The sequence below is a fragment of the Trachurus trachurus genome (assembly GCF_905171665.1).
Source record: "Trachurus trachurus genome assembly, chromosome: 7".
Classification (NCBI taxonomy): domain Eukaryota; kingdom Metazoa; phylum Chordata; class Actinopteri; order Carangiformes; family Carangidae; genus Trachurus; species Trachurus trachurus.
The window spans coordinates 763804-788625 of NC_139901.1; the positions used below are offsets into that span (position 1 = coordinate 763804).

A 24822-nucleotide genomic window follows, 5' to 3' on the forward strand; every position below is an offset into this window, starting at 1 on the left:
CCACAAAGGGCCGTGTGCTGGCTGGTTTTTGTTCCAACCAACCAAGAGCACACAGTTTGACCAATCAGCTGTCTGAAGATCAGTTGGTTAAATGAGTCAAGTCTGGTGTGCTGCTGCTTGGTAAACTAAAACCTGCAGCCACCCCAGCCCTTCATGGAATCGCTTGGACATGCTTGTCTTAAACATAGTACAGAACTCATACAACAGGGAGCTAACACAGTTGCATTTTCCATGAAAACCTTAAACTGGATGACTGTCAGCACCTGTGTGTGTTAAGTGCATCCACTGTTGGAAACAGGTTCTCTGTTTTGGTTGTAGTGAGACCATCTACATTTACTCAAATGTTCAAGTTTCCTTTTAAAATAATGAGGTAATACTGATGAGGTGATTTGTTGTGTTAAACAAAAACTACTTATATTAGCATCAAAAGCACTGACAGGCTAATGTTACACATCTCTTTTACAATGAAGAAGTTTTACCCTTATAATGAGAAATTAATGTTTGTGGGACAGAGCTGCTCACTGCTGAAAAGCCTGGTAGTAGTGAGGTAGGGAGCTGGAAGTGCTCATAGCAGGACTGCTGTAGGCCTGAGGTAGTTGGCTGTGGTTGTGGGCTGCCGAGCCCTGGGGCACGTGGACCTGGGGGGGCTGGAAGAAGGAGAAGGGCCCGGGGGCCTGGGAGGACAGCCCAGTGGAGGAAGAAGGAGAGGAAGTGGTAGTGGTGGAGGGGGGGTAGCTCATCACTAACCCTCCCATCCCCATGTGGGGGCTGTAAGGCGGGAGGCTGAAGGGCAGGAAGCCCAGCAGAGGGCCCAGGTCCATGTTGGTGGAGCAGGACAGCTCGGCCGAGGGGACGGCGGGACTCCGGCAGAGCAGGTGGGGCTCGCCGCCGGAGCCTACGCCTTCACCCAGCACCTCCCTCTGGGGGGAGGCCGAAGTAGAGGTAGAGGAGTTGACTGCGCTCAAGTGAGGCGGGGGGGCACTCTGCAGGTCCAGCAGGAAGCTGTCCACGTCGGCGCGAGGATATGAGGTAGATCCGTGCTGGTACCTGGCCATGTTGCTGTAGGACTGCTGCTGCGCCGCTGCTGGAGGGGGCTGCAGGTGGTGGTGGTGGGAGGACTGGGGGGGCATGTGGCGACCCACAGTCATGCTGGAGGACAAGGAGCCCTGCATGAGGCCATGAGGGTGGCCCATCCCGGGGACAGGACTGGCCATGGGGTAAGAGTTGTACATGTCCCTGGAGAACGTCTCCATGGGCTCCTTGGAGACGGAGGCCATGTCGGAGGTCACGGGGCTCGGCTCTTCTTTCACTGGGCACTGTGGGGCGGGGGTCGGCGTAGCAACAGGAGTGGTGGGAGCACAGGCCGGCATCAACCCCGACTCCTGGGCGTGACTCTTCTTCAGGTGGCGGGTCAGGTGGTCTCTGCGGCCGAAGCGCTGTGCGCAGCGCGGGCACAGGAAGTCTCGGCGGCCGGTGTGCACCACGGCGTGGCGGCGCACGTCTTTACGCGTGTAGAAGCGGCGGTCGCACCGCTCACACGAGTACTTCCTTTCTCTCACCGGCACGGCAGCGGTGGTGTTGCCCTCTAGCGGCGGGGGCCGGTCGGTGTGGCCCCCCAGGTGCTCCAGCAGGGACGACGCCCCCTCTGGGCAGGCCAGGCCCGCTGCGTTGCTGTGGGCTGCCACGAGGTGGCGGCGGTAACCCAGCTGGGTGTTGTACTGCTTCCCACACTCCTGGCAGAGGAAGAGCTGCCTGGCGGCCGGGTGGCTGTCCTGCTGGGGGCTCTTCAGATGGTCCTGCTGGTGGAACATTGTATTACAGGGGGGACAGTGCTGGCTCTGCTGCTGCACAGGGACTCTGGCTGAGAGCCTGAGCAGACACAGACCAGACTCATGAGTATTCTCCAGAGAGCTCACCACCAGCCTACAGACCTCTTTTTGTTAACTCAGAGTACTACAACTGATGCTAAGTGCTGTTTGTTGACCGTTTGATGATTTCTTGTGGCGATCACTAGTGGTCTGTCCTGCCTTGCTGGGGCAAGCCTGGGTCCAGCACTTGGTATCTGTGACAGCAGGTGCCATAGCAACCCCACAAGGGCCGCGGTGATAAGGAGCTTTGGGAGCTCTGACTGGATGTGTGTGCTTCCTGAGGAGAAATCTTGTGTCGGCTCACGGTCAGTTAGAGTCGTCAGCTACCCTGATTCACAGCAGCAGTTCAGCATCTCCACAGACCTGTAGGGCAGAAAACACCGTCACTTTGTGCACATCATCTGTGACTTGAGACTGTGATCATGAGCTGAGTTTCAAAAAAGAAGATCTACCTCACTTATTGGTATTCTTATTAATACCAGATCTGATGTAAACAGCAGTTTATACATGAAACACATTACAGCCAGGAAGTTACCCTGAGGAGAGACTGTGAGGGAGCTGCAGAGGAAGGACACTGTCATTTTCTATTCTAAATGTTTGTACAACCATGTTAAAGGTTAAACCAATTAAAAATGTTGGGGATGGAGTTTCCTTACAAATCAGGCTATATACATTTATAGTTATAAATGTATGCATTCAGGTTTGGGGGTTTTGATGTCTAAATCCTGCTGCTCTGGCAGTTCCAAATTTGCAAGGAAAACTTGGATGTTCCACGCCACAGTTGAAGTTGGAATTGATGAGAAAAAAAAAACATTTACAAATTAAAGGGATAGTTCAACATTTTGGCAAATTGCCCCATTGCCATAATCGCTATAGTCATAGCAGTAGTTTTGTTACTTTTAATTGTCGGTGCAACCTATTTTTAGAACCGCCAAGCACAGCCGCGAGCTGCTCAGAGCTACGCTACGGAGGCTAATGGGATTTCTTGGTTTCCCTCATCAAACTCATCAAATACACAATCCAACAACTCCACAACACTCTGGTGGACAAGTTGTGACCTGCACATTCACCACGCTATGAGATAATAATGGAACGTCGCAAGACAGAGTTGTTTTAGACAGAGACTGCTTGCTGAAAAACTGTCCCTGAACTCAACACGCATCAGCAGTTTTGCATGAATTTACCTCGAAAACAACTCTGTCTGGTAACGTTGTGTTATTATCTCATAGCGTGGTGAATGTGCAGCTCACAACTTGTCCACCAGAGCGTTGTGGAGTTGTTGGATTGTGTATTTGATGAGTAGGGTTGGGTATCGTTTGAAATTGAACGATTCCGATTCCTATTCCGATTCCACGTTTCGATTCTCGATTCCGATTCTTTTAAAAATGGGGGTTAAAAAAGTCTGCATGGTCTAAAATGAGGGAGAACCTGAGTTATTTTTCCCACAGAATTAGACTCTATTTGTGGTGCTGGTATGAAGGTATAGCCTACATTATATCAAATGAATATTACATTCATTTGAATCACTTCACAATAACAAAATATTTGGTAAATATTTAATATTTTTAGGCTACAGTTTGTGTCAAATAACAAGCCATCATTTTTTTTTTTTTTTTTTCCCCCAACTGTGGATCACTTCAGCCAGGCTCTTCTCTGCACCAACAACAATCCTTTCTCTTGCGGATGCTCATGTTTTGACACATGCTCCTTTTATTCTGGTGCAAAATGATTCCACCAGCCGTTCTGTATAACATACGAACAGAACACGGAATGCGGAGCATCGTTGCTCCGCCGTTAAACCGGCAGCGGAGGAGGTCGTCACGGAGCCGACTGGATGTCTCTGTGAGGGAGAGCCCCATGTAAACAAGCAACGCCAGCGTAATGAGGGGTAGGAAATATAACGGGATCTCTGTTTTAAACGGGCTTCAGTGTGTAGGAGAGGAGGGAGAGTTCACAGACAGGTCCGCTGTCAATGTGTGTGTGACAGAGAGAGAGCAGGTAAAGGAGGGGCTGAGTGAATAGGTGCGCTGCGCGCAGCTCTGCGAGGAAATAAGATGTTACACGCCGGCAAAAAATTGAAAATCAATATGTGTCGGCCTGCTTAACGCCGCGGTTTGTGGGTGGTCTGTGCAGGCATAACTTTACTGTTTTACTGGCGGTCGTACTCGGCGGTCAGCGCGGCGGTCGGACCCAACCCTATTGATGAGTTTGATGAGGGAAACCAAGAAATCCCACTAGCCTCCGTAGCGTAGCTCTGAGCAGCTCACGGCTCTGCTCCGCCGTTCTAAAAACAGCTTGCACCAACAAATAAAGGTAACGAACCTACTGCTATGACTATAGGGATTATGACAATGGGCCAATTTGCCAAAATGTTGAACTATCCCTTTAATACTTAGAATATATGCATACTATTCTATAATTGCACTCTGAAATACTACATACAATAAGAAAAGTTTAGTGATTCAACCATGAATTTAAAACACATTCACTGTGCACATATGCAGCCACTAAGCCACTTGTCTTTTGTCGAGTTGAACATTCAAGTTGAACATTCAAGGTAAAACAGTGTCAGTATTCCAGGCTGCTCTGTCCATTCACACACTAACTTGTCTCAGTCTCAGCCATCAGGAAACTGCTCTGAGGTGGACACACTGATGTGAGTTGTATGGTCCACTGCTGCTGGAAGGTGTACATGAACCTCTGGTGATTACTAACTGTGTATATGATTTCTAATCCACATCTTACATGGAGTTAAATCAAATGAAATAAAAGGTAGGAAAAGTATCCTATCTTTCATTTCATTTTCTTTTACTTGATAAATTCAATGTTTAGATTAAAACCCAATATATTCCATCAAAGGCAGTCATTTAAACGACTGTCGTTGGCACTTGGAGCACAAAAGGGAACCAGTGACATCATCACCCTTGTGAACGCCCACACAAGAGGTTAAATAGTGAGTCTCCCCACCAGATAGTTGGACCAGTCCCAGCCTGGTCAGTTGCGTACATGAACTGATGAAGCCTCTTGGATGAGAGGTGAAACGTCTTCCTAGACAAATAACTAAGTCCAGTTGCTTTCGGTTTAACCTCCTTTGAAATACTATGACCTGGGCAAATGAGAATATGCACCGGCTTAAAACCCAATATTGTATTAGTTTGACTCTCACTACCCTCTTACACCTCACATATAGCCTAGCTACTTTCATTTCTTTTTTTCTTAATAGCTGGTTTTGTGTTTTCACTAAACATTATTCAAAGTGGAGATAAAAATGAATTTGTTGGGAAGTGTTTTTCCTGCACTTTGAAGGGCTGGAAAAAAATATATTATAGTGAACATGAACAATGGAACTGTGTATTTTTTTTCCAGGTAAAACCTCTTTTAGGCCACGAAAATAGGCCGTTTCTTTGGGTCCATTCACAACAATGTATGTTGTAAATCTCTGGGCAGGGCTATGGGCTGGCGTTGCTAACGGGAGGAGTGTAGAGAGTCTTCTACTGCAATTAAAGTACTTAGGGGCTATTTGTAGATTATACAACCCGACTTTTAAAAAAATGCTACTATCCCTTTAAGATTAGGAGTGTAACGGTATATGTATTCGTGGTCGCGGTTCGGTGCACACAGTCACACGATGAATACGTCTGAGTGAATATCTAAAAAAAAAAAAGTCCTCACTCCAATCTAGGTGGCGGTAATGAGCCTCAAAGCTGCCGTCATGACTAGGGATGTGCACGGTTACCCGGGTACTCGAGTAGCAATCTGCTACTCGGTTATGAATTTATTACTCGGGTACCCGAGGATTAAAAAAAACGGCACGTCAGAGCGCAATCTAGTGTCGGATCAGACTACATTATCATGCCCTGGTTCGGCTTTTTGTAGTGTTAAACAGTTTCGGATCAAGCAACGTGATTTTCTGCTGTGTAAAAGCGTTTTTGGATCGAGCCTCGGACTTTCAAACCTTTTACAATAATTCTCCCTCCCTCCCTCGGCGACGTACGCCGTCGGGAGGGAGACGACAGGTCTCAAGTCTGGTAGAAAATATACTTTCACTTTACAAACACTCTGAAACCTTCCCTGTTATTTCCTGAAACGATGCGAGGCAGAGAGGACCGAAGGCACCAACATGTGTAGTGTGGACTAATAAATAAGCACCGCTAATGATTTAAAAAAGAAAAGAAAAAAAAAGGTTTCTCCTCCGTGGCAGCCGCGGCATAAATGCGCTGCACTCAGCGCTGCACTCAGCGCTCAGAGCGCATGCAGCGCATTTATTCCCCGGCATAAAGATGCACATCTGCCTCGTATGTGCATCTAAACTCCAGTCTCTACTCTTATTATCCACCTGACATTGTGTGTGACGACGCTGTGTGTCAGTAATGCGGACTGTCTGACGGACAGAGCGCATTTATGCACCGGCTGCGCTCTGTCCGTCAGACATGACGTCATTTTATTTTTTATTACAGTACTCGATTACCCGATTAGTACCAGCTTCGGTTACACGATTAGTAAATTAGTCGAAATGCCCATCCCTAGTCATGACAACCGTCATAACAGACAAAGGAGAGAAGTGATGAGAGAGTGAAGTTAGAGGAGCTGCCTGCTTCATTTATGTCACCGTGTGGCTTCTCAATCAAACACAATGGGGACGGCTCGCGACCATAGACTGTGTAAAGCAGCTCGCAACTGGTCGACCAGACAAAGTCCGTCGACAATGTTTCGCTAGAAACGCATCAAACACGTTAGCGCATGTTCACCCCGACATGTCAATCACTGTTGCGAGGAAAAAGACAAGTGGTCTCCAACAACTTATCCCACTGCTTTTAAGCCTCTTGACATGAACACAGACAGGCCCAGAAACATCACCAAAGTAACTGGCATCTAGTCTATATTAACTGTGTAAACCAACATTGATGTTAGTTTCTTGTTTTTTTTTTATAATAGTTGCCAATTGTCAAGTACAAGTTTTTTTTTCCCTGTAGAATTAACTCATTGGCTGCCATTGACGACTATAGTCGTCAATCTAATTACAACCGTTCACTGCCATTGACGACTATTTCAAACGGGAGGGGGTGGAGGACGGTCTGGCGGAGCTTGTCCATCAATATCAGGCTTGTAAACTAGTGTAAAGACGTGTAGCTGCCCTGTAGGTGGCAGTAGTGCCCTCTTTGGATGATAGATCAGCATTGATTATGAGAAGAAGAAGCGAGATGACAAGAGATATGCTAAAGAAACGTATGCACGGAGCCTATGTGTTCCGCACGTCAGCACATTCTGGCTGTCTTTACACTGCAGGGGTCAAGTGGCCCAATTCCGATTTTTTTCCTCTCAAGTGGCTCAGATCGGATCTGTAACATGAATGTGTAAACGGGACAAATGCGCGTTGAATCGGATATTGTCAGATCAGATTCAGGCCCCCGTCATATGTGGAAATAAATCAGATACAAATCGGATATCTGCCAATACGTCTGCAGTCTAAACAGACAGATCGGATCTTTCCTGGCAATGCGTGTCATACGTCATCAATGATAATATTAATTCACGTGCTCACGCGTCTCGCTGAACCTCTGTAGCCCGTGATTGACATGTGGGGCTGACCGGGACTAGTTGTAATCACTGTCACAGGTGTAACAGTGTAAAATGTTTGTGGTGTCCGCGCGTCTGCCCCCCCCCACTAGTTCTTGCTTTCATATAGGCCTACAGTAAAATATTAATTTCTATGCGGATCGATACGAGGGCAAGCGAGGGAGTGTGAAAAAAGAGAGCGCGCGAGATAAACACCAGATTTCACGTTTTCCTACCAGCAAAAACTGAACCGAGCCGATAAGAAATCAAGAGAGGAAAAACAATATACAAATTTGTGAGGCTACGTGAGCGACGGAGGATCAAACGGTGGCACAACGTCACCGTCACTGTCAGCTGCTCATCTCACAGCAGCTCCGCTCCACGCAGCCACTACGTTATTTTGTAACGTTCACTTTGCAAGCGACGTGTTGGATATAAACTCTGAACACCAGACTCACCTTTGTTTAAAAATATTATTATATTATTACGTGACAATCTCCTGAAATCACTAGTTTATTTCCGGCGGGTTGTTTCATGCAAGCACAGCAGGTGTAAATGCAGATGATCAGATGTGGGTCACTTCTGATAGAACATGTAAATAGACAGTCAAAAAAATCGGATATAGGCAACAAATCGGAATTGGGCATCAAGGCCTGCAGTGTAAAGACAGCCTCTGTGTACCGTATGTGTCGCGGTAGTTCGGAGAGGAAGAGGGTCGCGATCGTGAGAAAACGACGGAGATCATTGAAAAAGACACCGACGACCAACACCGGACACCAGTGATCCAGCCGGGCCGAGCGGCCAGTGAGAGAGTCAGCAGCTGACGGTGCGTCACCACAGCCCCGCTATGAGCTCAACTGACGGTTCGGTGGATGTGACCCGGATTTGTCAGATGAGCGGTTCCGTCCCGATCAACCAGGAGCAGCAGAGACTCGTCCCCACGCTCCAGAAAGACATGAAGGTAATAATATAATACACCAATTGTAAAAAAAAAAAAATAAATAAACTAACTTGCTAGCGAGCTAACTTTTACTGCTTAGAGAAGGGCGGATCGCTTTGATCCGCCGGCGGAAAGGTAAAAAAAAAAAAAAAACTCCACATCACACTGACTACAGCTATAAGAGATGTATTTTTATGGTAATTCTATATATTTCTATAATTTACAGGTTGTGGATCGAGCAGTGGTCGACCATGGGGCAGAGGTCATGTGACAGCTACAAACGTACAAAAAAGTTCATGCATTTTTACTGATATTTGTAAATAAATTATTATTAAAAGTCCTTTCTCAGTGTTGTTTTTGTTGTTTTATAGAAGAGAACACTGTTCAGATGTGTGAGGTGTCACTAAAGCAAAAAATATGAACGTCAAAGTCACTGTTCTGCTTGACACGTTTCTTTCCACAAAAAGCTCGTTTTCTCAGTGTTTTGGTCAAAAACTGGTGTTTTTGGCGAAACAAGCCTATGTTCTACTGCTGTTTACTAAAGAACAGAAAAAAGGTAGAAACAAACTTTTTTTTCGTATTGAACAAAGAGATTCTACTCTTTCTCTTGGTAGTTTCGGTGTTTACATAGTCATAGAACACAATATTCTGTGGGTCTTATAAGATCGGTCAAAATGCTCTAAAACGGTTGGCAGTATGGGGCTCTCTGCTCTGAAAATGGCTGGCAGCCAATGAGTTAATGAATGGCATTATAACACTCCTAATGCACTTTATTTATTTCATTTTATATTCTATTTTATTTTTAAACGTTTATAACACAAGACAGATTTTAGTTTTAGGCTCCATTCAATTAGTGTCTGTTGTACCGAACCCGTACCGAACCGTGACCCCCGAACCGAGGTACATACCGAACCGTGACTTTTGTGTACCGTTACACCCGTAATTAAGATACATGTGACATATACATATCACTGATGAGTTCAGAAGTTTTTGTAAACATTGGAGCTGTGTGGCTCAGGCTGCAATAAACACATACTATTTGTTAGTAAGGCATTCAAATACATTAAACCTGCCAGCTCGGCTCCCTCTGCTGGCCTACATGTACATTTTTTCTCTTAAAAAATATAAAAATATGATATGATGAAGATGATGTGATGTTTGTTGGGTCTTGTACAACAAACATGTCCCTTTATGTGTTGAAAATATGACTTGTTGCCCCGTGCCGCTCTGTAGCAATACTTGTGGTGCTGAAAATACACAACAATGTTGTGACATATTTTACCTCTATCCAAAAAAAATTGCAGCACTTGCCCATATATAAATTCTGTCCACAGCTGTAGATATAGATAAACATAGAAATACTTTAACCCCCAGGGGAAATTCACTGTCCATAAGCTGCTGTAATTGACACAATTTTACATTCACAACAATTATGTGAAAGTTTTTTTTCTAGATGGCTGCTCTACTACTGTGGAGTCATTTTTACTGAGGGCTAAAACACATCCACAACCTCTGGATCTTTCCATGCCATTAAAGCAGAGAGGCAGCAGCAGAGACCTACATGGTGACTCCAGCGCGAGGTGGATGGATGTGGTAGTGCCATCTTGTGGGTCCCCAGCATGGGTCTGCCATTAAGCTTTAACCCACTCACTTTCTCCATCAGGAACTCTGAACTTTAAGTGAAGTGAAGAGGGAAAGCGTGTTTAGAGGAGAAGAAGCGGGAGAAAGTCGCAGCAGGCTGTGGAAACTCAGCCGAGGTGACGACGTCTAAACTGGTGGAAACTGGTGGGACTGGGACAGGGTCACCACCACCACCACCACCACACCGGGGCTACATACTGCTAGCTTTGCTGCCTCCACTAAATTCGGCAGCGGAGGTGAAACCGGGTTTAGAGGCTGAAGTATGGTGTGTATTAGGCCGGTATTACACGGGGGAAAGCGGCCGAGCGGCGTTAGAGTGTCGGTGGTCGGAGTTAAACAGTTAGTGGAGCCAGCGTGCTAGTTAAAAAACAAAAGATGAGCGGTTCACTAAGTTATGTCGGAGTTTGTGTTACGGGAGCTAACTCCTCCTGTGTTTCCCCCGAGCGGGGTTAAACTCCGGGCCGGGCCGGAACACACCGACTTCAGGCTACCTACCGACTGTGCATCGGTCCCGCTCTTCGTCCGGCCTCCATTCCGTCTCCACATCGACATTTTGGGCAGAATTTTTAAAGATGTTTACTGGAGTGCGGGCCTGGACGACTGGGCGCCGCGCTGGAAGCCATGCATTCTGGGAGAGTGACGTCACACCCCGGGCTCAGAGGAACTCCAGCAGCAGTGTCGGGAGCGCGCCGTGCCCGCTCTGTAGTAACTCTGACACCGTGGGCCATCTGCTCTGAAGATGTTTACAACCCCGTAAACTGTGTCGAGGTCTCTGTAGGTTTGTCCTGGCCAGTGTCTGACTGGAGTAGCTGGGAGCTTCCATAGGAACACTTCACTTTTGGTTTCTTAATGTTCAGCACAAAGTTTTACATTGATGAATGTGGATTTGCCAAAACGTGCCCGCACTCTCGAGTTATAGCTATGTTGAAATTTAATAATCTCTTCGAAAAACAACTGAGCCACTGAAACTGACATACCGGTAGCATACTCCCATTTTTATGTTTTCATTTCGGTCTTTTTCCATAGTCATATTCCAATTTTCTGACTTAAAGGCTATTAGAAATCAAAAGTATAAAAAAAAAAATGCTGTGTAACAAAAGCTGTGTACAATACTTTTTACTATTTATTTTTTTATAATTGTATAAAAGTCATTGGCACTGGGAATAGAACTGATGATAAATGATATAGACATTATGATTACTAAATACAACAACAAACATATACAGAATACATTATGAAAGAAGCAAAATTACCCCCAGAGGAAAAGCTGTATCAGAACATTATTACTTTATAGGTTAACAGAAAGCAAAGCTATTGCCTCATAAATGTTGTATTACCAGAGTAGGCTATAACAATTTTACACAATATCCAACAAGTCTGTAATTCTGCAAATCTCAAGACACTAAAACAAATGCAAATGCATTTTGTAAAAATGAATCACGCATCCTTGATACAATAATTGGGTTTAACTGACTAATTATTTTAGCTATAATAACCAGTAAAAGTAAATCTGCTGATCTTGCAGAATGAATTTCATACACATAAAGTAAAAGAAAATAATAGTAAGTCATGCACATTTTTAATCGGATTAATAATAGAATTTAAAGATTATATTAAGACTCCTGATCTTATCTAAAAAATAATAAAATGGTCAAATTATATACTGAAGAAAGAGGAATGAACAGGATAACAGAGGAGTAATCTGGTAACCATTGTTTTGTTTTTTTTATCTCACGGATCTATTATACTGTTTTTTTTTTTATTTAATCTGTACAACAGAATATTCCTAAACAAACTGTCAAGAGAAGCTCTCTCATGACGGTTATTAAGCTTTTCTGTGAAACTCTGAAAGACATTTGATTTTGTGTGGTAAAGGAAAATGGTTTTGTTTATATGAAAGTAAAGATCATAGATCTAAAAAAAGAGATACAGTGTAGGAGGATGTTCTCTGTTCAGTAGACAGTGGGTTTCTGTGAGACCTTTTACCCACTTACTAAAGAGCTCCACCAGTTCAGAAATGTTGCCTTCATTTATTTTACACTTAGTTTGAATTAAAACTCAGGTATGTAAACAAAATACCTTTATGTAACAAACACAAGCAGGTTTAACAAGCCATTTGGGAACAATACAGAATAAAGACAGACAAGTCAACAAACGTTCTCAGTTCTCCATGATGACTCCATGTGTTCAGTGATCCTCCGGACAGTGATGAGAATAGGATGTGAGCCATTTGACAGGACAGTCCCTGAAAACAAACACACAGTTATACTTCCTCCTCCCCTTCTCCCTTTGACTGAAGAAAGTGATGATAATCTCCATTCAAACCCTCTCAGCACACACATCTACCTGAACAGGTTTGTGTGTGTGTGTGTGTGTGTGTGTGTGTGTTGTGTTGTGAGGATGTTTGTACCTGTGATACTTCTGTCCTTTCCTCCTCTGGTACTCGGTTTCATCCACCGTCCACACAGCTCCCTTTCCTCCCTCCACTCGTACAAAGCACTTGTGTAGGCTGAGGTTGTGACGCACTGCATTCTGGGTAGGAGAGGGAAGCTCTGTTGTCACATGGGAGTTACTCTAATGACCTTTTTCTCTGACCTGTAAAGTATATCGTATATGGACATCTTATAACTACCTAACTATTTATAGGCTAAAGTATGATTACAACCTCATTCTTAATCTCATCTACAAAGCTGTGATTGGTCAGTTGTTGGTCCACTCCACAGGATCTTTTTCTCTATGTTCTGTTGAACTTAATATATTGTGTGAACCGTTGTAAAAAATGTGCCAGAGGCTAATTTGTGCAGTGTCCACACAGTAGAGTCATAAGGCTCCAGTGTGTGTAAGACAGAAGTCATACCTTCCAGGTGGCAGTGTTGTGTCTGAAGTAGAAGAACATTGTGGTAAACCAGTTGTAAATCTCATTCAGAGTGCGCTGTTTGTCTGGAGACTCCAGAATAGACTGCAACAAGTCAACACAACAGATCAGACACACAAAAAATGCATGCACACACATTCACATTAGGTCACAGACTGACAAACCAACCACTGCTGCAAAGTTGACAACCTGTGGTAATCCAGTAATGACAGTAATGTGTATAACATAACTTCCCAATGTAAACCTACACACTCAATTACACAAATATACACACAGTAAAGCTAAAGAGCACAATGTGACTAATTATAATAACAACTAAATCTCAACCCACAACAATCATAAAGAAGACAGCGATGAGTGAACACCTCTGCATGACACTCACCCATCTGATCAGGTATGCGTAGGTGTACGGAGGCCTGATGTTGTTGTATTTATAACACTCGAGGCTGGGCACCAAATCTACAAAACAATGATAATATGTCATCCAACACATGTGGTCAAATATCAGTGCAGTTTTTAGATTACATCTCTATTACAATGGGCAATAACAAGTCATAAGAAACAACTAAAGAAAAAATACAAAGCAAATAACTAGGATAAGACACTGAGTGTAGCAGCTGTGGACAGACAAACAGAAAATGAACTGAGGACTAAAGGAAAGCAGCGCCTTGTCAACAGAGGTAACAATGAATTAGTGAATACAATGTGGAGTTTGTGTCTGTTGTAAGGTCAGATAGGCTGCTTTGCAGAGCACTTATTTTTTCACTGACCTGAATGTCACAAGGACTCGATGTGGGATTAAAATGTACACATCAGAGTCTTATTGTATCTACATACTGTAGAATTATCAGGGCAGGCAGGGCGCTGCTGGCCTTTTTTACACAGCATGGAATTCAACAACGCAGATATTTGTGGGTTTCAACCCCCCCAGGCAGCTGCCTGTCCGTTGATAGTAGTGATCTGAGGAGCAGGGGGGTTTGCACCTACAATCTATCATCATGTTTTTAGTCTTGGACACGTTCAGTTGCAGTCAGATGATCTGTCACCGGCTCTGAAATCCTCCAGAACATCTGCATGTAGCTGAGCCTCCTCCCTCTGCAGTAGCCTACCTGAACGTATCCACTACAGCCAGAGATGGACAGAGTACTCCACCCCAGTACTTGAGTAAGAGTACAAATACTGGTCAAAATTTACTCTGTTACAAGTAAAAGTAGCTCAGTCCACATGTTACTCCAGTAAGAGTAAAAAAGTACTTGCTTTTAAAGGTACTTACAGTAAGTATCCAAAAGTACATGCTTTTAAATTTACTTTAAAGCAGAAGTAAGCGATATTTTTGTGTTAATATAAGTCTTAAATAGTTCTATCTTCCGACGGGAATCACTTACATAGAGTGTTTGGACCGAAACACGGGTCTGTCAGTTACTCTGCTCTGCTCTGAGCCGAAGAGAAAACTTTTCTTGTATCCTACAGTTTTTATCCAATGAGGAGAGAGAACGGCATGAAGGGCTGTGTGTGCAGCCAAGGCATGCGCGTGAATGTGGTGACGTAGGGACGAGGACCAATAGATCCATGATGAGGGCGGGGGCTGCTAACTCCGTCGGCTGACAAGAAGTTATGGTGCGTTCAGGGCAGCCCGTAACTCGTGTATTTCCGACCTGTGAAGTCGTACCAGTTCGATCTGGTACGAGTTCACGGGTCGGAAGTTACGAGTGGCCGTTATAGTGACTTTCACAGGCAACAGGACGGAGAAACGTGAGTTGTGGGTTGCCTGGAACGCTACAAAGTCGTAAGTCGTGACTTGAAGCTGTAACTTACGGTTTCAAAAGCCTGCCTGGAACGCAGCATTAGCCAAAACGACCAGATCGCTTACTTCTGCTTTAAGTAAGAGTAAGAGTAAATTTCTTATTTTTCACATCAATGAATTACTATAATTTTTTCTAAATGAATTTAAGGAGCTTTTAACTCTTGTTTCTGAGAATGAACTCTTTGAAACCCCCTGATGTGCTGCTTTTAGAACCACAATGTTATATAAAGTTGCAGAAACACCCATAAAAACAAATAAAATGAATGGGATCATAAGAGGACAGCAATTGTCATTTCCTCAACTCGCAGTATAGCTTTGAGTTGACAAACGCAGTTGAGAGCGTGGTTACGTGGCGGTATCCTCATGGGGAGGGATGACGTATTTCCGCTTTTACGTAGATCCCAGTGGAGAACTTGTGTTCAACAGTATTTTAGAAAAAAAAAAAAGAGCAGACCTGAAAGTAACGAGTCATTTTCAGCCTTCCTAGAAATTAACTCGAGTAAAAGTAAAAATATTTGTCTTGGAAATGTATTCAAGTGTAAGAGTAATAAGTACCAAAGAAATCTAATACTAAAGTAAAGTACAAATCCTCTGGATATGTACAGTACTCAAGTAAATTTACTCTGTTACTGTCCACCACTGACTACAGCAGACAAATCAAACCTAACAAAAGGTGTGGGGCCACTATCACAGAACCCCCCCCCCCCCCCCCCCCAAAAAAAAGATGATTGATTTTGATTTGACCATTCCTTGATTGTAGGCTAAGTGTTACCTGGCAGAAGGTTGACAGACGTGGGGGCTGTGTAGCCATGCTGGGACAACTCCTCCATGTGTTTAATGCACCACTGCTGCACTCTGTCCCCGTCCGACACCTGGGGCTGTGGCAGGAACAGAGGGAGGCTGTACGGAGACTGTGTAGCAACCTTCTGCACACAGTGATGGACATCGTCATTAACAAGCTCTTTTATTTATTTATTTATTTAAATCACAATTCTTCAAGCTACTAAATGATATGATCAAGCAGACACCGAGGGACATACCAGATCAGTGTGTTTGTGTTCAGACAAGTGGAGGTGAAGCTGCATCGCAATCAGTTTCTGTTTTTCCAGGATGAGCTGAAAAAAGAGACAAGAGCTTACAGTACATATTGTGACGTCAGGACTCCAGACCCACAGAGGGTTTGTTAGTCCTCACCTACAGTTATTAATAGTCAGTGGTAACCACAGATCAATCATGCATTCATGCTGCTGTGACCTCTGGTGGAGAGGAGGACGTTCAGATGTGGTCTGTGTTACATGGAGTTGCAGGTTTAGAGGATCAAAGGCACAATTGTATAATTATGGATAAAATAAGATAAGATAAAAAGATAAGAATGACTTTATTAAAGCAGAAGTAAGCCATCCGGTCGTATTTCTGACTTCTTGTCAGCCGATGGAGTTAGCAGCCCCCGCCCTCGTCATGGATCTATTGGTCCTCGTCCCTACGTCACCACATTCACGCGCATCCCTTGGCTGCACACACAGAGAGGACCGCCCCTTTATGCCGTTCTCTCTCCTCATTGGATAAAGCTTGTAGGATACAAGGAAATAAAATAAAAGTTTTCTCCTCGGCTTACAGCAGAGCAGAGTGACTGACAGACCCGTGTTTCAGACCAAACACTCTATACTGTATAAGTGATTGCTGTCGGAAGATATAACTATTTAAGACATATTAACACAAATATTCCGTTTACTTCTGCTTTAATCCCCAAAGGTAAATGCATTTGCCTGCAGTTCACTAGCAGAAGAATTAAAAGCCTGTTGTTTGTAGGTAAGGATCTGTTATATCTCTCCGTCCTGCAGCGTCCACCACCGCCATGTCTTTGGTCTAATCTGATTATTTTACTGATCTATTTGATCAGTCTGATATCAGAAGAACTTCACTTCCTCACACTAACATGACTTTTCCACAGGCTCAGTCACAGTGACTGAAAACCTTCCAGTTGAATGCCCACCTGACTCTCCATGCACTGAACAATGTCCTGCTGCACCCTCCACTGAGCAATGCTCCTGTCTCCATGGCTGTGTTCAGAGTGGAGATGCCTGCAAGACAAAACAGGACAAGGTGAGACAAGCAGGGACACACCTGGTGCTGTATCCAGGACCTGGACTTCCACCTGACCCTGACCAGGTCTCTGCCATGTGGAACAGGTCCTCTCTGACATAATGGTTCCTGCTGAGGATTTTTAGAAGAATAACTGACTGACTGATCCTAATAATACAGTTAAGGAGCTGAGTGTATTCCAAATCATTTTAGTGCTTTGACGTTTTTGTTTTTTTGTCATTTATTTGGCAGCATACAAATCTTTTTTTTCTGAGACCATGTTTACTAACAGAATATTGGCACATCCATCGGTCTCCTGTTGCAGGTGTGTAGGTGACTGTCACTTCAATCTTTGAAAACAGGAGAATCCCGCACACTGCTTCTTCTGAAGCCAACCATAGAAATGTGTTTCCATCTCAACCAATTTCCACTTTATTAAACCTTATTATGATTCCATTATAGATTATTAATTGTTGTTCATTTCCCATAATCATTACCTCATGTTTCAATATGCCGCACAAGAGTTTCAAGTTTAAAAATGAGTCAACAGTTCTTTCAGTCTTTTTGTGTTGAGTTGCATTTTTACGCTGGAATCATTCTAATGAATCTCTCACTCCTTTCTAAAAGGCTTGGTCTGTGGAGCGCTGTGCTGATGGCTGTTGAGGGATTTTCCTCCATCTCATGCCATCATTGGGTTTTTGACCTTTCCTCCTGTCCACTCAGTTAGTCCAGGTCCATCAACCTTCAGTGCAGCAGAAATGTTTTTTGCAGCTGATCTGCACTGTCAGCTGTCAGACCTCACATAAACAGGTGTGTGTCTTTGTCTTTCCACGTGAGGTCCAATCAGCTACAGTTTGAAAGTCATAATAAATTGTCCGGATGATACCAATGTAAGAATTCATTTAATACTTTTTAATATTCACTTCAAGTGAGCGTAGATTGATGAGGGATTTTCTTTACCATAGAGGTCTGAGGTTTGAAGACATATTGTCACACTATATTCACACCTGAGTCAGATTTATTTGTCATAAAAAGAGACAAAATAATATGTTAAGGATGTCAAAAGACAAATTGGAAATACTCAAGTAATATACCTCAGAACTGTACTGAGGTACATTACTTGGCTGTACTGTGAAATGTATTTTGTGACTTTCCACCACTAGTACCAGTACTGTGGTGCTCTCATTTGACTCTGGCTTAGAAAGAAAACCTTCAATTATTCTCTCACAAAGGTTAATAACAATTGTTATGAAACTTCTGTGATATTGTCACATCACCATTGATCTCAAGATGAGTGGTTGATCAGTTGTCTGTGCTGCAGTACTTTGGCAAAAGCTGATTAAGTAGTTTCAGTAACTACTGTTGACTTACTTTAAGAAGCTGGGGAAATCTTTAGTCACTGCATCACAGCCGGGCCAGCGGCAGAGGCCGCTCATGAACAGAGCACTGGTCCCATCAGGGATCCTGAACGGGACAGAAAGAGAAAGTACATTCAAACATGCGGTCGGTGCATGCACAGACAGTACAGACAGCACAGACAGCACAGACAGCACAGACAGTACAGACAGCACAGACAGCACAGACAGCGCTGAGCCTGAACCAGCTTCTCCACCACTCTGGTGCCACAGAACCAAATGAATCCACCTCGGCCACCACCATTTGTATCTCTGGTGCACCGTGACATTCTGTACATGATCTGTACATGATTATAAGAAACACACTGAGAACATAAGAGTGCTGATTGATAATGTTTCAATTACTAATGTTAAATCAACTCGTTTTCTTGGCGTGTTGATTGATGAAAACCTATCTTGGAATATATATCTCATATCTCATTAAATTACATCTAAAATTGCAAAAAACATTGGAATTATTGGTTTCCTTTTTGTTTCAAAAATGTGGTAGCCTTGATATTTATCAGATTAATTACCTCCAGATTGCTCAGTTTGTACATGGTTCTTTAAACAAAACACTTCCCCCCTTTTTTCATAATTTATTTTCTGCAAATAAACAATTTCATAATTTTTCAACCCGTAAAGCATATCAGCTTCGGCCCCCGCAGTCGAGAACTGTTTCATCCCAATTGAAGATTTCCTACAGAGGTTCCAAGATATGGAATTCACTTCCTCCTCACTTTCTTCAACTTTCTCAATCAGTTTTTAAAAAGGCTGTGAAATGTATGTTGTGTGATCAAGAACTGAATGTTTTGTTTTAACCTTCATAACACCTTGATGTGTGTATGTGTTTTACTTATTCTATGGATATTGTAATTGACTATGTGCTAAATAAACCAAAATCAAATCAAATCAAATCCCACAGCCTTGGTGGTCATAAAACTCCCATGATCCCTCCACCTGGTCCACCAATCCCCTGATCCACAACCATTCAGTTTACATAAACCAACTGGATTCTTTAATCCAATATGCAGATACACTGCAGTTAGATTACAGCCAATCCTAATAATGTGCATAACTGATCAATGTGACAGTCACCCATCATGAAGCCTGGCCTCGATGGAGCTCTGCTTTGGACCGTCTCTCCTCACAGGCAGCAGGTGAAGGCTTTGCATGAGAGAGGAGCTCATCTGTGGCAGAGAGGACTGGGAGCGATGACCGGTGTCTGCCTCCTCCTTGCAACTGGAGACTGTTGCACCGCTTTCTGCATACACTAGACAGAGAGAGAGTATTAGTGTTCTTTGAACCTGTTGGAAATAAATGCAACAAAATCTGCTGATGCTCAACTGCACAAACAAGTAGAAAAGACAAGAAACAGAAATACTATCAGACATCAAAGCAAGTACAAGTGTCTGTAAAGATGTTTACACAGACCACAAAACTGCAGGATGAAACCTTCCAGCTTAAAGTGACTATCATGACCTTGTGTGTGTGTGTGTGTGCATAGTTACCATGGTGTCTGGAAGCTGTCTGGGAGACTTGACACAGCACCGACGGTCTCTGTTGTTTCTGCCTTACGTCTTCCATGCTGTCCCACACTGGGAGGGAAAGAACAGTGTTGTGGACAATGTGTCAAATTAAAATGAAGTCACTGGGCCTCATGCAAGAACATTTCACAGTGTTCATGCTCTTCTTTTTCTTTTTCATTTGTGTTTCATTCATTGGACTGTTATCCTGTCCATGTGTTTCTTTCATTTTGTGCCTCTCCTATTTTTTTTTTGTACCCACACACACACACACACACACACACACACACACACACACACACACACACACACACACACACACACACACACACACACACACACACACACACACACACACACACACAGTTGTTTCAGGCTGCTGTCACTCTACATATGTAGTTACCACATAGCCTATAGCAATGCACATCAGTCTGACTGCGGATTCCTTGCTCATGGGTTTTTGCTACGGTAAGCCTTTGAACAACAGATCCTATAAACCTGCTTCTTTTTTCTTTTTCTTTTTAATAAGTGATACAATTAAAGGGATAGTATCATTTTTTTAAAGTGGGGTTGTATGATCTACAAATAGCCCCTAAGTACTTTAATTGCAGTAGAAGACTCTCTACACTCCTCCCGTTAGCAACACCAGCCCATAGCCCTGCCCAGAGATTTACAACATACATTGTTGTGAACAGACCCAAAGAAACGGCCTATTTTCGTGCGTGGCCTAAAAGAGGTTTTACCTGAAAAAAAAATACACAGTTCCGTTGTTCGCTACAATATAATTTTTTCCAGCCCTTCAAAGTGCAGGAAAAACACTGTTTTTATTTGGACTTAACCAACTGCTGATCGGCGGGCGCTAACCCTGGGCGGAGGGATACGTGAGTTGGTTAGGTCCAAATAAAAACTGTGTTTTTCCTGCACTTTGAGGGGCTGGAAAAAAGTATATTATAGCGAACAATGGAACTGTGTTTTTTTTTTTCAGGTAAAACCTCTTTTAGGCCGCGAAAATAGGCCGTTTCTTTGGGTCTGTTCACAACACTGTATGTTGTAAATCTCTGGGCAGGGCTATGGGCTGGCGTTGCTAACGGGAGGAGTGCAGAGAGTCTTCTACTGCAATTAAAGTACTTAGGGGCTATTTGTAGATCATACAACCCCACTTTAAAAAAAAGATACTATCCCTTTAATGAAAAAGGAAATATTATTCAATTTGTGTGCACAGAGCAGTAGGTCATTTGTGTTATTAGTTTGTTCACACTTCATTCAAGAACACAAGTTTCACCCTGATTCTTTGTTGACTGTCTGAAGTGTGTTGATATTGTAGGACACATTGCTGCCTCCTGCGGGGACAGGGAGCAGCCTTCCACATGACGCACTTACAACACAACACCAAGCTGTGTGGTTATCTCACAATAACACACATCCCCAACCTGTACCTTCTGACAGAGAGGCTGTGGTTGTTTACAGCAGGTGCACTGACACTAAACAAACCACACACACACACAGACACAGACACTTGCTCTACTTTTGTGCAGCGCTGTGACATGTGTTTGCCAAAGATGCCTGAATGGAGTTTCCAGATCAGATACTGGAGTAGGCTAGTAGCAGTCTGTTCAGCTCCAGTGCATTCTAATGGAGAACATATTTGGATTTTACATTTATATTTTGAAAATGATCCACACGTTTATATCTGTATTTTGAAATCACAAGGTTTTTCACATGAAAATTCCCATATCAATATTTTTGAAAATACTCATTACATAAGTGTTGGCTGCTGATTGGAGGGTGAAGAATATATTCATGAATTAAAGCATTCCATATTCTAATATTCAAATTTGTTGAGCAAATTAAATAAATAGCCTACTTCATTCTGCATTTTTGTTAACTGATCAATTCAGTCATTTCATTTGATCCTGGTCTGAAATCATCTCAGGTCATGATATCTGTCCTACATCTCTAAAGCCTTCACCTTTATCTTGATCAGAGATTAAAAGCTGGTGAAATGGCACATGTCTGTGTGAAGCAGACGATGGTGATTGTAATCATCATGTAAATAAGGTGAGGAGTGAAGTCTGAGAGCAGTGCCCTTTCTTTCTGCTATCTCGCAGTTACATCAGAGATTTCTTTAAAGCTGTAGGGAAGTGTGCATCTAGACAATAAACCAGAAAGCCAATACCAAATGTGTTCTGCAGTTGCACACCCACAGAAACCGGAATTCAGTGGAAAGTGAGAGCACACGACTTGTTTGTGGCTTCTCACCGTCATCTCTCATTCTGGCTTTCCTCCTTCACTTAGTCTCTCCTGGAAGAAGCCTCTGTGTGTGTGTGCTCACACACACTCAGGAGAGCTTCAGTCACAACCCGGAACTATCAAATAATCTGATGCGATGGTCGATATCTGGTCGATGTTTCTGTGAGTCAACATCCGTCGGCCACAGATGGTGTAGAGAATGTTTCATGTTTGGATTATCAGCCACATTACAGTGTGGAAAGTAGCAGATGCCTCATACTGGAACTACTATCATGTGTGGGTTTATTATTTACATACTTCCATATCTCACAACACACTGATACTCTGAGTGTAGGAGACTTTTCAGATCTTTGATGTAAAATCATCCAATGAAGTGTTCAGGGGTTAACATTTCAAACAGAAAGAGAAATTGTTGTTGCATTGCATTTTCACACACACACACACACACACACACACACACACACACACACACACACACACACACACACACACACACACACACACACACACACACACTTTTCACGGAGGTGCAGGTCTGCAGGCCAAGTACCAAATCTGCATTTGTGCGTCATTATTGAGTATAACTGAATTTCTTCACACACACACACACACACACACACACGCACACAGTGCCCATCAGTGGTTAAACAATGGACCGTGTTGGAGTACTTCAGTATGGAGTAGTGTATCACAGTGCGTTGTGGTAGTATGTCATTGCATGTATGTCAAGTATAATCATACATTGTAGTGTATTATGGTCTGTTATAATAGAGTCTATCATATCAACCAATCAAATGCCAAAAGAATCACTAACTATTTCTGTTTGTTTAGTTTTTTAATTTACTCATTCAGGAATTTGAACATTTATTTTATTTATTTATTTCTAAAATGGATTTTACTATGTATTTATTCATGTGTTTATTTGGTAATTTGTTTATTTATACATTTTAGGCTTTATTTGCTTGTTTGTTTATTTATTTATGTATTTGTGTATATATGTATTTATGTATGTACATGTTTTTATTTCTGTAGACCTATATCAGTGTTTGTGTTAATTACCACCTTACAGTAACAAGATTTAGTCATGTTTTCAGACTCATTAATAATGTTATTATTCTGTCAAGGAGAATCACCACAAAAGACAGCACTGTCCCTTTTAACAGGGAGGACGCCGTCGCCGTGGACAACCTGAGTGTCTCCTGCGCGCCTCAGGCTGCGCTGGGGAGGAAAAGGAAGGAAACAGAAGAAAGAGAGACATGGAACAGCAGCAGTCAAATGCTATTGAGCTGGTTGTTATGGCGACAATGGTGATCATTAATAATAATATGCTGCATTTAGAGTAGCCTACAACATGAACATTTTTCACATTGAGTTTCATGTAGCGCTGATGGAAAGTCAGCGCTTGTAGAGATTTGCATCCTGCCTGGTGTCAGCTCTTTGTCTCTTCTCTGCTCTCCTCTCTGTTCTCACATAGACAGCATTTCAGTACAGCTGAATTCACAATTTACTTTTCTCATGAACATGTTTTCTGCTGTCAGACAACGGAACAAAGTATGACATAGTAACTGAAACAGCTCGTGTGATCGGATGAATCACACAGGTTGCATCATTAAATGGTGTTATATGTAGAACTAAATAATTAAAGGCTGGATTTCACCAACAAGGTTTCAAATCAGTTCTCATCGGAGTTTAGTAAAACTGTTTGGTTTTTTTGGTTTTTAGAATACAAGTTTACTTATTTAAACTGAATTTAAAATATATTTCATCGGAAGGAAGACCTGAGTTTATCAAACGTGATATTAACTGTTTACAGCTGTTTTGTGAAAGAAAACATTACACCGTTATAGCTGACAGAAAAAAACGTTGGCTGAACTGAAAGTACTGGGATGTTGTTGGTGTAACAGCTGCTTTTCTGTCATGGCCAGGTCCTCCTGTTCAGCTCCAAAAACACTTTCCTTCTGAAACACCATCTCGATTTAGAAAATTCATCTTCATCATAAAACACAAGAAGTGGTTTGAGTCTGTCTCTCAACTTTTTCTGAGGAACTTGATTTGGGCTGATCCGTCTCAAGAATGCAGCCGTTGGAAAAGTTCAGCCTCCTCAGCTGGTTGTTAACCCTAGAGAAGAAGTCCAGTTGCTTTTTTACTAAAACTCCACAAGAACCCTACAACGGTTTGGTGCAAAAGAGTTCAATTTAATCTTGGGTTAACGTAAACTAGAACTAACTGAACTGAGTTTAAAGAGAGGTTGAAATTTGATCTGCCTTACTTTTGAACTAGTTTGGTGCAACAGAATTTCAACATAAACCATTTAAAGGGACAACAAGGAGTTTCTATTTGGTTATAAAAAAAGTCTCACGTTAATGTGGATGAATCTACGCTACCTTCACTTGTTAATGGGCCCATTTTCGATAAATATATGGTTTTGTCTCTATCATTATTTTGTTATTTTAATTAATGGTGGAAATGCTGGGCGAGCCGACCAGCGTTTCTTTACTTTCGGTTTCGTGGCGAGTCATGAGAATAACGAAGCCGAATCGCCGTTTATGGTGGGAACTCTGACGGTATGTGATCGTCTTCCAACCTCTGACTTTAATTCTTGATGAATGAAAACATGAGTCTGTCTTGCGCCGGGCGAAGAATTTTACGGTGCGCGGAGGCTCATAAATGTAGTGTGAAAACGCTTCGCTTTTCCAAAACTCCTCGTTGTCCCTTTAATAACTGTGTTTGAAAGTTTCTGGTGTGAAAGTGAAATCAGTGAAATGTTGACTAACTGCAGCTGGAGACAGCAGTCTGCAGCCTCCACCGGAGCAGAAGAACCACATCACCAGCTGCAGACCAGGGGATGATAAACAGCAGAGTGCTATTCTCTACAGTGTAACGCTG

At 42.9% G+C, this 24822-nt stretch overlaps 2 protein-coding genes across 2 annotated transcripts; both read right to left on the reverse strand.

The window, feature by feature from the left end:
* Positions 1 to 462: 462 nt before the first annotated feature.
* Positions 463 to 10624, reverse strand: plagx (pleiomorphic adenoma gene X). The gene is made up of 2 exons (XM_083976032.1): positions 10501 to 10624; positions 463 to 2231 (listed from the first exon to the last, which is right to left on the reverse strand). Exon 2 carries the CDS (start codon positions 1809 to 1811, stop codon positions 519 to 521), a length of 1293 nt encoding a protein of 430 aa, XP_083832158.1. The 5' UTR covers positions 1812 to 2231; positions 10501 to 10624; the 3' UTR covers positions 463 to 518.
* A 1405-nt stretch (positions 10625 to 12029) lies between these two features.
* On the reverse strand, positions 12030 to 21958 carry foxp3b (forkhead box P3b; the record flags this gene model as incomplete). The annotated part of the gene is made up of 11 exons (XM_083975694.1): positions 12030 to 12250; positions 12416 to 12537; positions 12863 to 12964; positions 13263 to 13339; positions 15457 to 15610; positions 15725 to 15799; positions 16678 to 16765; positions 18138 to 18230; positions 19259 to 19433; positions 19672 to 19758; positions 21946 to 21958. The coding sequence occupies 11 exons, from the start codon at positions 21956 to 21958 to the stop codon at positions 12193 to 12195; spliced, it is 1044 nt and encodes a 347-aa protein (XP_083831820.1). The 3' UTR covers positions 12030 to 12192.
* Between the last annotated feature and the right edge of the window lie 2864 nt (positions 21959 to 24822).

Excerpts from the sequence above, each read along its gene's own strand:
- plagx (XM_083976032.1), bottom strand. The coding sequence starts at position 1,811 with ATGTTCCACCAGCAGGACCATCTGAAGAGCCCCCAGCAGGACAGCCAC.